The sequence below is a fragment of the Typopeltis vanoorti genome, chromosome 17 (assembly GCF_054136105.1).
Source record: "Typopeltis vanoorti isolate ZY-2024b chromosome 17, IOZ_Tvanoo_1.0, whole genome shotgun sequence".
In the NCBI taxonomy this organism is placed as follows: Eukaryota; Metazoa; Arthropoda; class Arachnida; order Uropygi; family Thelyphonidae; genus Typopeltis; species Typopeltis vanoorti.
In genome coordinates this window covers 91,870,199-91,887,258 of record NC_143565.1, presented here as the reverse complement: position 1 = coordinate 91,887,258, position 17,060 = coordinate 91,870,199, and the positions used below count along the sequence as shown (strand labels likewise).

At 34.8% G+C, this 17,060-nt stretch overlaps 1 protein-coding gene across 1 annotated transcript in view; it reads left to right on the top strand.

Annotated features, from left to right (window-relative positions):
• Window positions 1-282: 282 nt before the first annotated feature.
• Window positions 283-17,060, top strand: part of LOC150097628 (cell division control protein 42 homolog) — a 35,464-nt gene continuing 18,686 nt past the window's right edge. Inside the window, exons 1-2 of the mRNA XM_090406845.1 lie at window positions 283-917; window positions 12,105-12,163. Coding sequence (XP_090262971.1) covers window positions 725-917; window positions 12,105-12,163 — 252 coding nt within the window. The 5' untranslated portion in view covers window positions 283-724. The remainder of the gene's footprint in view (window positions 918-12,104; window positions 12,164-17,060) is intronic.

Genomic DNA, 17,060 nt, shown 5'->3' with positions numbered 1-17,060 from the left:
ACGCAATAGGAAATGTGTTCGTCACAACCCTCTCTACTGTAAAACTACTTTACCTGTTGCTCGTCTATAACTAGTAGCATTAAGCACAGCGCCACAACACAAGGTATGGAATAGTTTCTCCTCCTTAATTCATAGCTTTACCCACTTTGGTTGAGTTTTTAAGCATTTCTGTCCAATCAGACCTAGCGAAGTGTGACGTCACTAACCGGTTGCACCGATAGGTGTCGGGCTACCCAGGCCAGCTGTCGGCGTATGTGTAGCAGACGACAGTGGGGCTTTCATTCAGTGTACTTTTAACTTCTATGCACGAAGCTTGGTGTGTGCTTTGAACTAGCTTGTATAATATATATATTATATATATATATATATATATATATGTGTGTGTGTATGACCGAACTACATGTGTATATTGGAGTCTTTTATAGTGTTTAAGGGATATGATGACTACCACGTTAGTAAAGAAAACTTCAAATTACAATATATGCAGTTTTTAGCTATTTTACGTAGAGCGTGTTGTGTTCGTTAGCTTTAAAAGTGTTGTGAGGACGTTAAAGGTTGAAACAACTGCCAGCCATTATGGCTTTGGCGCGATGGCTTTTATTTAGGATTTTCATTTTTCTTGTGTGACCCAAAAATGAAGTGCAGAAGCATTTCGCTTCGGCACATTTACTAAATTTGATCCATATATGAAAAAGATTGTCCGTTTTTGGATTTAAGAGTAAAAATGCCACCTCTAGTGCGGGACCAAACAACAAGTCTCCTTTCAACTTTGGATACGTCTCTCGGCGACTGTGTGTGCAAGGTGAAGTGTGTTTTGATTGGAGATGGGGCAGTTGGAAAAACAAGTCTAGTTGTTAGTTACACTACAAATGGTTATCCAACAGAGTACGTACCTACAGCCTTCGATAATTATTCAGGTGAGTGTATATATGTTTATTTATTTATATTGATATAATGCTTGCTTATTTAATACGTTACTTAACGATGAGATATGGTTATGTTACCTTTTAAAAATCTGCTCACCAAGTGAGTGTATAAATATTAGTAATTGCAAGAACAGTGATTGCGCATCTGGTAGTTGATCTGAATTTTATACTTATTAGGTTGCCTAGGGTAGCTCATCCATTAGCTAAAGTTAATAAAAATTTCGATGCCCTTCTTCAGCACGCACACACACACACACACACACACACACACACACACACACACACACACACACACACACACACACACAAAAAAATGCCTATCGGAATAATCATGTTTTTATTTCAAGAATACGTGTTGGAAGATGAGTATCCCAATATCAATCAGTATCTCTTGAGTTTTTAGGTAAACTTTGCCCTCGGTGTTTTGGATATACACTGGTCTCACAGCCAGAGTTGCTTTAGTTATAAATCCAAAACTTCTTATTATGAAAATTGCTCCGATAAACTCTCTTAACACCACTAATGGGGTTTCGTGGGTGGTAGGTTTTTTTTTTTTTTAAATAATTCCACCCACAAAGGTATATGATAATATATTTATACCATTGTTAGACTAGAGGATTAGATAATCCCGGAATCCTATTCTAGAGATCAAACATAGAACACCCAGCTGCTTTGAAGTTCATTAAGCGGGTTGGTGTTCCAAACCTGATGACGAAAATCTTCTGCTGACATTTGGAAACATAAGTGCTAGAGAGCATTTCGAAACAGCCTCGTAAGTTGCAGACCAATGGCTCAGTCGACACTGACGATGCCCTTGCCCGGAAAAATCCTGGATTCGATTCCTATCTAAGACGCAAAGAATCTTATGAGGGTATTTTTGTTCAAGGTGAGTTAGCCGGTATCGTACAGAGGTTTTCATCCCGGAAAACAGGCAAACCGACCAGAACGCACACAATTAATAGCATAACACACTGCTGGCCTTGGTTATTTCGGTTGTAATTCAAACAGCAGAATATAATCGCTACCTTACCCACTAAGCTAACCAGCATGTTGCGCCACCGAGGGAGATGAATGTGTCTAAGGGACCTGATATATATATATATATATATATATATATATATATATATATATATATATATATATATATATATATATATATATATATATAACCATTGCTTCCAGTAATAAACAGAATATATTACTAGAAAAAAAACAACAACAAAAAAAGTGTTTCATTAGGATTCTGTTATCTACCATTATGCACTTAATACCTGAAGTGATTAGAATATCGTAAATTGACATGAAAGTGTTTTTAGGGGGGAAAAAAAAGTATGACACATTCCTTTTTTAAGGTATGGAACAATTCCTCATATTTCTTATTTTCCCTACAAAGAAAAGTAAGGGTCATTATCGGTGGTTCTGACAGACCCTTAAGCATCCACGACTTCACAAGTATTCATGGATTTCGTCATCATAATTCATAAGGTGTTATGAATTATGATGATTTGCTTGACATACAGAATGAAAAGGCGTTTCCCGGAGGGAGAAAAAAATCCTCCACCGCCGTATGAGACCGACCGACTCGCTTTTAGTTGAAAAATTGTGCTATAGGTTCTCCTCGTCCTGTACAGGTTCCAACCGAAGGGCACAACTGAAACCGACTGCGGAGGCTAGCCAAGCAGGTGGTGTTCACAGATCCATTGACGTTTCTGTTTCAGTTTGCAATTGCATTTCAAAAAATACAGCGACGAGATCAATTTTGAAATCGTAGGTAATGGGTGTGGCTTGCAGAATCTGTCCAGGTGTTGGAAAATATTAAAATATCTATATTTTATAAGCGAGGTCTGCGATACAAAATTATATCCCCGTAACTGGATGAGAAATGCAAGCTTTACACACGAATATCAGAGAATTACTGCTTAGAATAATTTTCGAACTCCTGACCATCTTGCACCACAGAATTTTTTTTAAAAAAATGAAAATACTGGTTAAATAATACTTTTCAGAGGAAATCAACCATTCACCAGAATTGCATTCGAAACTTTTTCAGTGATTTTTTTTAAAATAAAAATACATATAATAATCTAACAGTCACGAAGGTAACTTGTTGCAGGAATTGCTTTCGATACGATTGCATGGGGATTGTTTTTCTCAGTGAGAATTTTTTTTTTTTTTTTTTTGTGTAACTTTAATTTACGTTAATTTAATTAACTTTGTGGTGCTGTATTTATCAATATGCCATAAATTAGCAATAAAAGTTTTGTACACACCAAATTGACAGTGTACCTATTTATTACTATGTACCCTCCTTGAGGAAGGTTAAAAAGTTGTGAATAAACTTGTGAACTCTGGGTTCCATCTCAAAGAATAATGTTGCTATTAGTAAATGAGTGGTTTTATGTTAATTGCACCCACAAAAGTGGGAGTTATATCGATTATAAATCGATAGCAAGTTAGTATTGTGGGTGGAGCAAGAATTAAATAATTCGGAAATCTTAGTCCAAATAGACCCAAACATGGAATGTTTTGAGGTTCCTTTTTAATCCTACAATAAGCAAGGTTATAGCGGGCAATGAAATCATCTACCGCCTAAAACTAGCGTAGATGTCTGAATTTCCCAGATGGATTCGAATTTGTAGCCTAGTGGTGAAAGCGGCAATGATCAGCTCAGTTGAGTAAGCAAATGTCCAACGATATCGTTCTGCGTGGACGATTTGTCCTTATTTGAATGAATATTTACTCGTGAAATTTATTTGCCCATGGATGCATCGATCGACAAGTTTAACGCACTGAGCATAAAACAAATTGATTTTTATCTTCAATTTGTCATGTTTTTTAAATTTAATTATCCCCCCAATATTTGTGCCATTTCGTACCCTAAATAGATGTCATTCAGCACATAACATTTCAATAAGGAATAGCTATGTGTTTCATGTTTGGAGATATTTGCTACAGATTCAAGAAAATTGGAGTATACGACTTTGCATTTATTATTATTATACCATTTCGCAAGGTTCAAGAGATTTCGTTTGTCAGAATCAATTTCATTAATAATAAAGTATAACTTTGCTATTAATGAAATTGCAGTTATACATTGTATAACTGCAAGCATTTTCTTTCTTCTATTTTGATCCCCCCCCCGCCTTCTTTTTGTCTTGTAATAAACCCATAAATTCAGAGTGACTCATCTCTTCGTATAGTTAAGAAAACTTTTAGACACGTGTATTTTGTCACTTGTGTATAACACTTAATCTCAATTTCAACATGAGTTTGAGACCCATAAAAAAAAAAGTTGTCGATCCTATTTCCGGATACTTCATAAACATTGGAGAATAATGCGCTCGATTTCCTCAGATTTTATTCTTATTTATTTATTATTTTTTAATTATAGGTATTGTTTGGAAATTTGTATTAAATTTCAGTGTGTGTGTGTATGTATATATATATAAATCTTTTATGGCATATAAGATGCCATAAAGTGGAATGATATTCTGCCTTTTTTGAAAACTTGTCGATTGGTAGAGCCTCTGCTACTAATGGCTCAGTTAAGTAAGTTTGAGCACGGTTAGTAGTTGGAAGGGGACCAATCGTTCGATGCTGTCGGCACACTCTCCCTCGATGAGTCTTTGGACTCCCTGGAGGTGTCAAAATAATAATAATAATAATAATAAAATATTTGTCTTTGTTATCTAAATTTTAAATTATGAGAAATGTTGTTATAAAGAAGCTATTAGAAAATTATTTTAATCCGTGATAAATGGATTTGTTTAGTTCATAAATGTTACCTTAACGTTTATTATATTATAATAATAATAAACGTTAAAGTAAAAAAAAAAAAAAAACTAATTATATCATTTTAATTCCATATTTAACCCCGCTGCTTTTTAGCCAGTGGTAGGAGAATTATCACTGTTGAAAAACTAGCGTAAATATTACAATACTCACAGTTCCCCCTATTATTATTATTATTATTATTATTATTATTATTATTATTATTATTATTATTATTACATGACATCCAATGAGTCCTTGAATTCGTCGTGGGTCCAAGTGGTTAGAGATCGTTTTTTTTAAGAAAAGGGTTTAATTTTAAATACAATTGATTTTGTTGATATTCGTAACTCTCGAATGTTCTTTAGCTCAGCATTGTTTAACTGATATATATTATTTCGCCTTTTCGATTATATTCGCCATTACTAGTACGAACTGTTATAGCAGTTAAAACTGCCATGATTTTCTTGCGGCCAGGATTCTTTGCATCATGGTCACAGACAAAAAAAAAAAAAATCTTTCTATTCAAAAATGATATCATGAAATATTTACATTTTCTTAACAAAGGAATTTAAGAATATTTCAAAACGATTTTAAAATGAATGAAACATGATACCTAATCGTGAACTACTGGTTTCTTTATTTAAAAAAATAGTAATATTTCAGTAGTTAAAATAACTTGAACTGTCACATTTGTTTCAAGAATAATACATTTGAGCAATCTGGATATTTGGTTTAAAAAAATTATTATTTTCAATTAGGTCTGTTATTGGTCGTTGCGAAGTTTCTTTAGAAGTAATTTTCAAGTTTTTTTTTTTATTATTATTATCGTGAGTTTACTGTTTTGTTTGTTGTTTCAGGACTGCAGTTTACACACGTTTTAAATAAATGTAACATTTACACTTTTCAGCTACTACCTTTCATCCCTATTTCAGTCCAATTCGTTCTTATCCATGTGGAGTGTTTGTGGGATTTTTTTTTTTTTTTTTTTCTGATGACCATGGAGTGGTTTCATTTGTTTTATTTCAGAGTTTAATTCCAATAGCATTGCTTTGGTAATCCGATAACTTTTGGTTCTCATTCTAGAACTGAAAGAACAAAGTGTCGATTTCTCTTATCGGCATTGAGAAAATCAATGAAATTTGATACGCAAATAATTACCTTTACCATGTTTAGTTTTTTCATGGAATCTTATAGAATTAACATCTTAAATAATTACACATTTTTTAAAATAAATTTCTTAAAATTATTTTATTCATTAATGATTTTACGCATAAAATAATTACACAATTTAATTTATTGAAATGTTTTCCCATTCATCGGTGCAGATTAAAAAAAAAAAAAAAAAAAAACAGTCAAGTTGAAATATAGAATGGAAAACAAACTGGTGCAATTAGTAAGTAGAACCCGACTTCAGGATGTGCTATTTAATTATATATATATAATTACTTTTATTAAATAAAATATTATATACACAAATATATGCAAACATTTGTTTATCTGCACTGGTTGTGAAGATAAGACATCATTTATATAAGTATATTGTAAATTATTGTTTTCATTTAAAGAAATGATTCTTCAAAATTCTTATATGCTTAAATTTATAAATACGTTATACAGTGCTCATAATTTTTAACCACCAGTTCGGAAAACTAAAAAATTAACAATTACAGAAAAATTGTCATATATATATATATATATATATATATATATATATTCAGCATTAGTTGATAATTGACCAATGATGTGAGTCTTGATAATAAAATGTTAGGTGATTGAGTGATAACAGTTTTTGTGACAGGATAAAAAATATAGACAATGACAGTTAGTGTTAGGAATTTAACTCAGAAATGCTGTTTTTCTTAAAATCTGGTCAAAGACACAAAAATTTACATGAAAGTGTAAATGGATAGAAAGTTTGACTGATGAACCAGGAAAATGGAGTTAAGTGGAGCATGGAAAGAGTGTAGTAGGGGATGTAGTAGTTCCACAGTATAAGACTGTGCTTCAGTTCCAATAAACACTTAACACATGGGTGCATAAACTGCAGCTTACAAGTCAATATGACACATGAATGTTCTGTTTGGCTTGTATAGTAATTGTATAAAATGCTAAAAAAAAACTTACATGTTATATTTTCTTAAATAATGAAAGCATATGTGAAACTGTTAAATTCAGTGAACTTTCTAGAGATGAAAAGGGATAGTTTGCTATACAGAATAATTGCCTTATTGAATTTCTCTTAGAATAACATTGATGCTAATGGAGCTTTGACTGGGACATGTTTGGTACAGAAAGCAAATTCAGTCTAAGAATTTATACATTGCTTTCTGTACATAATATTTAAAAAGCTTATACAAACATTTTAAAAATCTGTTTACTTTGTAGAATTAATTTAAATTTGAATAAATTATTATTAACACCAGACCTCCATGGAGTCAAACGACTCATTGCAGGAGGTACACTGTTACACACAAAACCCATTAAAGTGTGCTTTAAACTTATTCAATGTATCCACATTCACTACAATGTCAGGCAGTGCATTCCACTCTCCATGCAAAGAACCTGCTCTTTATGCCCCTGCTTGCACTCTCCTTATACAGCTTCCAGGAATGTCTCCTTATTCTACTCCTCCTCCTGTTCTTAAAAATTTCTTCCAATTAATTCAGTAATAACCCTTTAGCAACTTAGATGCTGCAAAGAACCTGCTCTTTTTGCCCCAGCTCACATCCTCCTCATACAGCTTAAGTCTGAGTGAGAATGGAATGATGGAGGACTGGTGAGTAGTGGGGGGTATACAGCAAAATAAATAAACTTGATGCCTCGCAAAGGAGAATAAAAAGGCGTTAGCTGATTTTTTTTTTTTTAAAATAAGATGATTGAGCTAGATGGCATATATAGCCATTGTTTTAAGGTTATGACAAGTGGGTTAAATGTACCCTTAACAAAGAGTAGATCCCCAAATTACAGATCAGTGTCTGTGTATCCAGAGTTGTGGTTAAGATTATCAGAGAGATTGGTAACGGGTAATCCAGGACTGACTTAAGAACAGTATGATGCTGCAAGGGCTTGTATAGGAGGTTGTGTTTTAATGTATAAAAACTTTCAGGTCCAACACATTTGTCACCTGTGTAATGTGGAAGACATGAAGAATTGACAAATATGTTGAACAAGAAGAATATCTATGTAGTAATATATCTAGGTTTTGCAAAGATTTTTGGCAAGTTAGCACTTCAATTAGGACAGAGAGAGCTAAATATAGATTAGTGAGTTGGATAGATGACTGATAGTTATCAACAAATTGCCCAGAAGAGGAAAGTTGCTAGTGGCATTCTGCAAGGATTTTTTTTTAGGGACTTTAATGTTATTAGGAGAGATTGAAATTTAGATTTATGAATGATGCAAAACTGGGAAGAACTATGAAGAGTGAAACCATTGTGGTTCTTCAGGGAGATTTCAACAAAATGTTAGCGCAGACAATGAGTGAAGATACCACCTGTTGCTGGCTGAGTGATTAGCACACCTGTTCTCTAACCAACAGGTTGAAGGTTCAAATCCCACCATGGCATGGATGTTTGTGATTGTCTTTAGGTGGAAGATAAATTCATTGCCTGGTGTGAGACCCCCCCCACACACACACTTACTGGAGGCTTGAAAAGAAGTTCCATGTTTGGTCTCTAGAGCATGGTTTCCAGACTATGTGACAAAAAAAAAAAAAATGCAGAAATATATATATAAAACTGATAAAAATAGAAAAAATCTTTAGCCCATCCATGGTACAAAATGTACTATAGGTTTGCATACAATCTTTTGTGTATGGTAACAACATAAAAAATAAATAACAATTTAATGTTAGTTTTAAGCTTTTGTATTGGCAAAGGCAAGGTTAGTGTGCTGTGTATTCAGTTAGTGAGAATGTATTGAAAGAGTGTAGGAGATGAGGGACCTGAGAATAATGAACAAAAACTTTCAGGTTGGGAGTCACATTGCAAGAATTTTAAAGATAACGCGGTGGATTATGCAAATGATGACAAAGATGCTGATGTATATAAATAGTTACATGGCCTGCATGCTTGATAACCTTGTTTTTGAGATGAGATTTTGGAGAGGGTCCAGAGAAGAGAGAGAAGGAGACTAAAGCAAGGCTTTCAGAATATTGGGTATGAGGATAGGTTGAGAGACTGCTATCTGAAGAACCTAATGGATATAAAAAGGGTGATATCACAGGCCATAAGTTGGTGAGGGGTTTTCGTACCAGATTGCCTAAAGTGTATGGCAGATACACTAATCAAATTTAAGGTACAGTTTGTGCATTGCATTTGTTAAGGATAATTTTCCATAATGAGTCACTGACTCCATGGAGATTTAATGATAATGATTTCATTAAGACCCAGAGTGGTGAATGTTTTTGTATACTTAAATATAGATGGGATAGCAGAAGTGGATCATTAGGAAATATTAATGATGTGAAACAAGCAGCACCTTAAATAATAAAGTGTAAGTGGAGTTTGACAGCACAGCACATTTACAGTGTTGAATCATTGACTGACTTGTCTAAGAAAAGTTTTCAAAGAAGTAAAATGGGCCATAAAATAGTATACTGCATATAAGTGAAGCGTCAGATTACAGCTTACTTTGTTTACCTGAAGTGACAGTTAATGTTAGTGGTTGGTTAGATGTGGAATTGATATGAGCAGGATTTTCTAGGGATAAACATGAACTAATGGGTTCATGGTTTCCTCCAATGGGTTAAGAGGAAATAATATTTTAGTAATTTTCCTGTATTATAACAGGATAATAAATACTCTGGACAAGAGATTTATATGCAGCAGTATATCTGGGAAATAATGACTTCCCACAATGATTTTTGTGACTCCTTGGAGAGTTTGATGATGATAATAATTGTATTATTAAACATTTTACTTTTATCCTGTAAGTAATCAAGTCAGTAAGCATAAGAATAAAATAAAAGAATAAAAAGGTGCTAGAGAAAATTTCTCTAGCACCTTTTTATTCCCCAAAGAGAATAGCCAAAGCTCCTTTAGTTCTAACTTTTTTAAAGATGTGTGGACAGCCAGTCTCCATCCTTCAGGCCTTCTCTAATAGTGAGCTCAATGAATCAAGGCTTTTCGGGAGAAAGTCTAGCAGACAACAATGGCCTTCTTATAGCCATCATGGTATATTGTCATGGTATATATTGTAATCCTGTGTATTGGTGGAACTGTGATCCAGGATAAGATTCGGGATTTGAGGATGAGCATTGGCAAAACATGAAGTTCGTGGGACACACAGAATATTGTTGCTGAGATGAGGAGGACATTGACAAGTAGATGTAAGGTGATATCTGTGTACCATTGTATGAGCCCTTGATCAGATCACATCTGAACCACTGTCATCAACATTTTGAAGAAAAGTTGATGGCATGTGAATTACTGAGCTTGGTGGATATGACAAGATAGGAATGGAAAGAAGCTGGTGAGGAGTAGATTTTTTCCATTCAGAGAGTGGTTTAGTGGAAGTTGAGAAAGGTTGGGAATGACTATAGAATAACACATTGGATACATCACTAGTTGAGTAAGACTGCCGCTCATGATGAATCTACTGACACTATGGAATTTTTATTAAAAATAAAATATTAACAATGGTTATCAGCATTTTCATGGAGTTGCACAGCTCATCCTGAGAGGTTAGAGTTTGTTATTATGTCTGAAATGTATTCTCACTAATTCTAGCAACTAATTCTTAAATTATGGATATATATATATATATATCCAAAGCATCCCATCAGCTTTCATTGTGGCTTTCAACAAGCCCTAGTTATTTTACTGTAATTTTTTCAAGATATAAAGATAGATTTTGTACTTAATATTTGTAGCATACTTCAAGTCAAAATCTTTTTTTTTTTATGTTAATTTTCATAAATATATATTCACTTCATACACTATTCAGTAAGTATACATTATTATGAAACTGGATGTGATGTCTTGTGGATAGGTACATTGGATAATGGCAATGATGTGGAGGACCTCTGATGTGCAGAAATAAAGAGGTTATGATCCATATAAGGCCTTGATTGGGCTTTATATGGATTATTGCACAGATTTGGTTACTAGCTTTCATGGTACATTGGATAATGGCAATGATGTGGAGGACCTCTGATGTGCAGAAATAAAGAGGTTATGATCCATATAAGGCCTTGATTGGGCTTTATATGGATTATTGCATTATTGCACAGATTTGGTTACTAGCTTTCATGGTACATTGGATAATGGCAATGATGTGGAGGACCTCTGATGTGCAGAAATAAAGAGGTTATGATCCATATAAGGCCTTGATTGGGCTTTATATGGATTATTGCACAGATTTGGTTACTAGCTTTCATGGTGACAAGGATATGTTAGAAAGGATCCAGAGAAGATTCATAAAGGTGATCAGTGATCTGGAATGTAGAATATGAGGGCAGATTGAGAGAATACCTCTGTACCGAGCCTTGATAAGAACTCATCTCGACTACTGTACCCAGATTTGGTCACCTCGGTTCCTTCTTGATGGGGAGGAGGTGGAAAGGATCCAGAGGCGAGTGACTAAGATGATAACAGGTCTATGGAATGAACCATATGAGAACAGGTTGAAGATTTGTGGGTTGGAGAAACTAGTTGATAGGCGGAGGAGGGGAGATATGATTGAGACATTCAAATTGCTAAAGGGATTCTATAGGATTAATTCAGAGGATATTTTTGAGATCAGGACTGGTGGTGGGAGAACTAGGGGACACCTATGGAAGCTGGGCAAGAGTGTGGTTAGCAGGGGTGTTAGAGCTGGGTTCTTTACTTTTAGAGTGGTAAATGAGTGGAATAAGCTGCCAGAGTCTGTTGTGGGTGCTATGACGGTGAACGAGTTCAAGACAAGGTATGATAGACACTATGAGAATGTAATCGCATAGTTGTGTGGACATGATGTTTAGGGCCTCCCTCGATGAGTCTAAGGACTCCTGGAGTCGCCCAAAATAATAATAATAATAATATAAATTGCAAAGTCTTGTGAATAGGAGAATGAGGGATATTATTATTCAAGCCTCCATTCAGTGTTGAAATCACTCATGGTCTGTGAAAATCCTTTGTCTGGATGTGGTCTGCCATTTGAGGATACCAGTTACGATTTCAGTTTGACATGAGAAAAAAAGTTGCTTTAATTTAAAGATTTATTTAATGGAAATCTCCACTTCTATAAAATAACTGCACTAGACAATAACTACTTAATTGCTTTATATTTTATATAAACATTTTTAGAGTTAAAATCCTTTACTTTTTAAAACTTAAATTCATTGGAAGGTCATTCAGAACATCTAGATTTTTTACTAGTTCTAATCATTAGACATGTTAATCATTTATATAATTGTTGTTTCAGTGGTGGTAACTGTGGATAATCAGCCAGTTCGGCTACAGCTGTGTGACACTGCTGGTCAGGTAAGTTTGTTTTTATTTCATTTTGATTACAATTTAATTATATCAAAATTGAGGAATGGATCGGGCCTGGGTAATTCTCTTCTGTGATTTTTGATTCATAGGCAGGGGGAAAAAAGGAATGTGATCTAATAAATCTAGCATTAAATAATACCTCATCAAGCTTGTTTCTTTTTAAGTTAGTTGGGCAGAAAAGAAAGTATTGTGGAAATTTCATGATTGATATATTGGTTTAGACCAGGGGTTGGCAAACTTTTTTAGACCATCAACCCCTTCATGGAATCCTTGATTCCTCATTGACTGCCATCATGTTTAATAAATGTTATCAGTAATAAATTTCTCAATTTAAAAATAATCATTCCTTCACCCTTTTCATTGGTAAATGATGGTATAAATCCAAATTTTAAATACTCTTGCGAATACTGTCAGCACTTCTTCTTACTATCAGTGGCTGCCATTATGGACACTGCAACTTTAAAAAAATTACACAGTAAATTCAAAGTTATCAGATCACTGAACACCACTCTGATAACTATAGGCGATAAATGCATACTAGCCCTGATTGTCTCTGTTCTAGATGTCTTCATCGGGGAGAGCACGTGCTTCTCCCCTTGTTGGCCCAGCTGATCAGCCAGTTGGTGTTGCATGTTTACTAGGTGTTACTCAAAATCATTGTAGGTATTTATTGACCCATGGATATTTATCAACCCCAGGGATCGATATTGACCCCTGGTTCAGACAAATAATAGTAATAATCAGTTGTTTAAGAAGATATATATTATAGAGACCTGCAGTTTTTGTTGGGCAGTTAAGAAGGCTTATAAAAAATGGTGGTAGTGTATTGAAACATACACTGTAATAATGAATGGTTGAAGTTGAGACTTTATATTATTTTAAGGTATGGTTTTATATACCTTATATACAAGTTAGATGTAATCTTCCATTATGAGTGATAAACTCTATGGAGATTTCTAGTATAACAAGAGACATAAGTTTTAGAAAGTTCCACTTCTGGGTTTTAAAGTGAGTGATTCATAGAGCATTAGCCATAATCTAGATCAGTGAATAGTGTCACATCCTTTACTGATTAGTTCAGCAAGTGTTGATAGTGAGGAATGCCCTATATCAGAGTGCAAAACTTCATAGTTGATACTATAAAGTTTAGTGATGGAAGTATAATGGTATTTTGTGTTGGTTTCCTTGATATGGACTTAAAGCTTTGGCTATAGTTCCTGGATGGATGAACACCAACAAGTGTACAACAATCTGGATAGCATAATGCATTGTACATTGTGGCAGTTTTGTAGAACATACTTATACCTCCTTGAATATGGCAGTATACCAAATCATGTTACAACATGCTTTAAGGAAACTGATGTGGAAAAACTTGACTGGCTTGCATAGCATCCTGATTTTAATTGAACAGAAGAACACCTTTGGAATGACAGGTGCATGCTAAATCAGTGCATTCAGCAATGTTACATAACTAGTGATCATGTTGAAGGAAGAATGATCCAAAATACTTGATTTGTATTATCACAAACTGATAAAGTATTTCTAGAAAGGTGAACACTATGATCAAGGCTAAAGGAGGGTTGATGTGCAATTTAGGTTTCTTGGAGGTACTAGCTTTGTGTGTGTGTGTGTGTGTGTGTGTGTGTGTGTGTGTGTGTGTGTGTGTGTGTGTGTGTGTGTGCGTGCGTGCGTGCGTGCATGCAGAAGTAGCCCAGTCATGAAGATACTTCATGCACAAACTTTATTTGCTTTTACATTTGGATAAAGAATTAAACCAAGAATATAATTTCTTGGCATATTTAATTTATAAATATAATCAAGTGAAAAAAACTTTCAACATCTATCTCTGATTCAGAGTAATTTAATAATAAGGTGATTCACCTTTTCACTACTTGTATCTGGAAATATGACTTCTGCATTACTTGAACCTTGGTATCTCTTCTGAGTCTGGCTCCTACTGATGTGGTTTTCCATGTTAGACCCACTGAAGTGGTCTCAACCACTCCATTTCATTAGATGCTTGCCTATAGTATAGCCTCTATTGATTTGGACGTTATCAGGATCCTTCAGTGGATGCTTTTTCCCTGTGAGATAAGCTATTCTGCTTAGTGGTAAGGTGTGTCTGTCACTAAGTAGAACCATCGCTCAGTATCTTTGAGTGATTGAGAGTTGATGAGTTAAAATTATCCTTCAGGTCACTCATTGAGGTTAGAGAGAATGAGATTGCCTAGTGTGTGCAGAAGACCCTTTACTTATAAGTGGAAACCAGTCTGGGTAGTGGCTCCCAACCTTTTTCCACTTGTGTACCCCTTTTAAACCCATTTCTATAAATTGTACCTCTTGTTTTAAAATAGCTGTTTTTAAATACTGACATTTATTGTTCCATAACGAAATTTTGCATTTTGTTTACTTTACTTGTTTTTCCACCATTACTGATCATTTTTCATGTACCCCCAGGGGTATGTGTACCACTGGTTGGAAACCAATGCCATAATGCATAGCATTATACACTCCTAAAGGACATGTGCTTTGTATTATGGGATACTAAGACAATCGATGTGAAGTCATTAACCTGGGCATGAAGATACTTCATGCACAAGCTATAACCAACTGAAAAAGTTACCCACTGATGAGATCTCAATAAAGATTGAAACCAGTCTGGGTAGTGGCCTTCCCTTAATGCATAGCATTATACATGTCCACAAAGAGATGTGCTTTGCATTATTTGCATTATGGAAGATACTAAGGCAAGTGATGAGAACTTATACCACCTTTACCACGAGTTGCCCTAGTCCTGAAAATACTTCAGGATATACCTGGATAAAGGATTAAACCAAATATATAATTGGTAGCATAGCCAAGTGAAAAAAACTTCAATCAACTGAAAAAAGCTTTTGTACTTTCCTTAATAAACATATCGCTTTTCTAGCCTACTTTTTATATTCCATATATAGCTGGTTATTCAAGCCACCATAGCTCAGTTGGTATAGATGGAGCCCTTTGGTCTGAAAGACCTGGGTTCAAATCTTGTCCAAGACGTGAGGAACCTTTATCTGGTCTTCCGACTAAAGGTGAGTTAGCCAGTCTCGTATGGAGGTGGAGGATTTTTTCATCCTTCAAAACAGGAAAACTGGCCCCGTGAACACACTCAAGACATAAAATACCCCGCGCGCCGCTAACATTAGGCCCTGCGACAAGTCGGTAAAGGCTGACCCCAAATAGATTGGAAAAGGTACAAAAAGAACGACATATAGCTGGTTATTACCTATGTCTTATGTTGCATTCATAATGCCAGCTGAATCTCAGCATTCATCCATTTTATACATACTCTGTTTAACCCTCTTACTGGCCTTGACGTGTTTACATGTCAATATTTATATGGATCTGAAGCACCATTTGAAATTGAAATAACATTTGGATACCACTGAAATAAAATGGAGGCGAAGCATAAATTAATTCATATATATACTTCATTCATGTACATATTGTGGGGGGGGGGAGTAATATCATTTTGGTATCCTGTCAGATGTCAGCTTTAGCAACAGATATCTACACTATTAGATTTTTTTTGTTTGTTTTTCCATCTCCCTACATGTATTGGTAAAGCAAGCAGATTCATATGATTGTTATGTACGATACAGTTCGAAACTGTTCAGAATTGAGTTTTAATCAATTGTTGATGTTTCCATCATTTTCACAAAACTAATTTCCACAATGATTATGTTATTCAAAAAACTCTATCATTAGTGGTAGTCATGTAGTTAAAAAAAAAAAAATAGATCTATATCAGTAGGGTTTTGCACTTTTCTCCAGTTAGTGAGAGTGATCACCTAGGTTGTGGCTAGTTATATGAAGAGGAAAGGATATATGTAGAATTACAAGGCTAGTGATTATGCACAGTAGCATAGAGCTATAGCATGGAATGAGGTGTTAAGTGGGAGGGAGGTAAATGCTGCATGGGAACTGACCAAAAGATATTTAACAGCATCAGTGTGTGAATGCATTCCAAAGGTGAAAAGACTGAATTAAGTAGGTGTCAAATGAGTGAGTAAAGAGATTACGCATGAAATTTGGAAGAAGAGGATACCGTGGAGGCAGCACAAGATGAATAATAGTAGTTATCAACTGCATACGAGTATGAAGAGCAGCCCAGGAAAGTGACTCAACTGGTAAGAAAACTGCAAAACTACAGTTTAAGCAGAAATTAGCAAATCAAGCCAAGAAATCAGAACTAAAGAAAATGAGTTTTGAGGGATAGCTACCTCAGACAGTATGTAACAGCAGGCACACGAGGATTGATAGTCTTGGATTTGATCATCTCATTAAAGGATGTTATTATAAATGAGATGTCAAATCTCCCTCTAATTGGTGAGAGTGATCATGAAGTGATTACCTGGGTATCACCTTATGGTCACTCTATCACTTGCAAATCATGTGAGGACTTCCTTGAGAAAATGGTATATGTGAAAATACAAGGCTGGTGATTATGAGAAGCTCAGGAAACAGCTTGCAGCTGTAGCATGGAATGAAGAGTTGGGTAGAAAGGAGATCAGTACTGCTTGGGTGATGTTCAAGAACTATCTAGTAGAAGCAATGTCTAAATATGTTCCAAAGGTCGGAAGGTTAAATAAGGTAGGTGAAATGGATGAATGAAGAGATTAAGTATACAATACATAGAAAAAGAAAAGCATTATGGAGGCAACATAAGAGGAGTGATAATAATCAATTCCATTAGGAATACAAAGAACAGGCAAGGAAGGTGAGTCAGTTGGTAAGGGTAGCAAAAGTTCAGTATGAGCAGCAGTTGGCTAATTGAAACCAAAAAAAAAAAATCCTAGGGAGTTCATTTCATATATAGCCAGCAGAAAAAAAAAGAATGAGAATG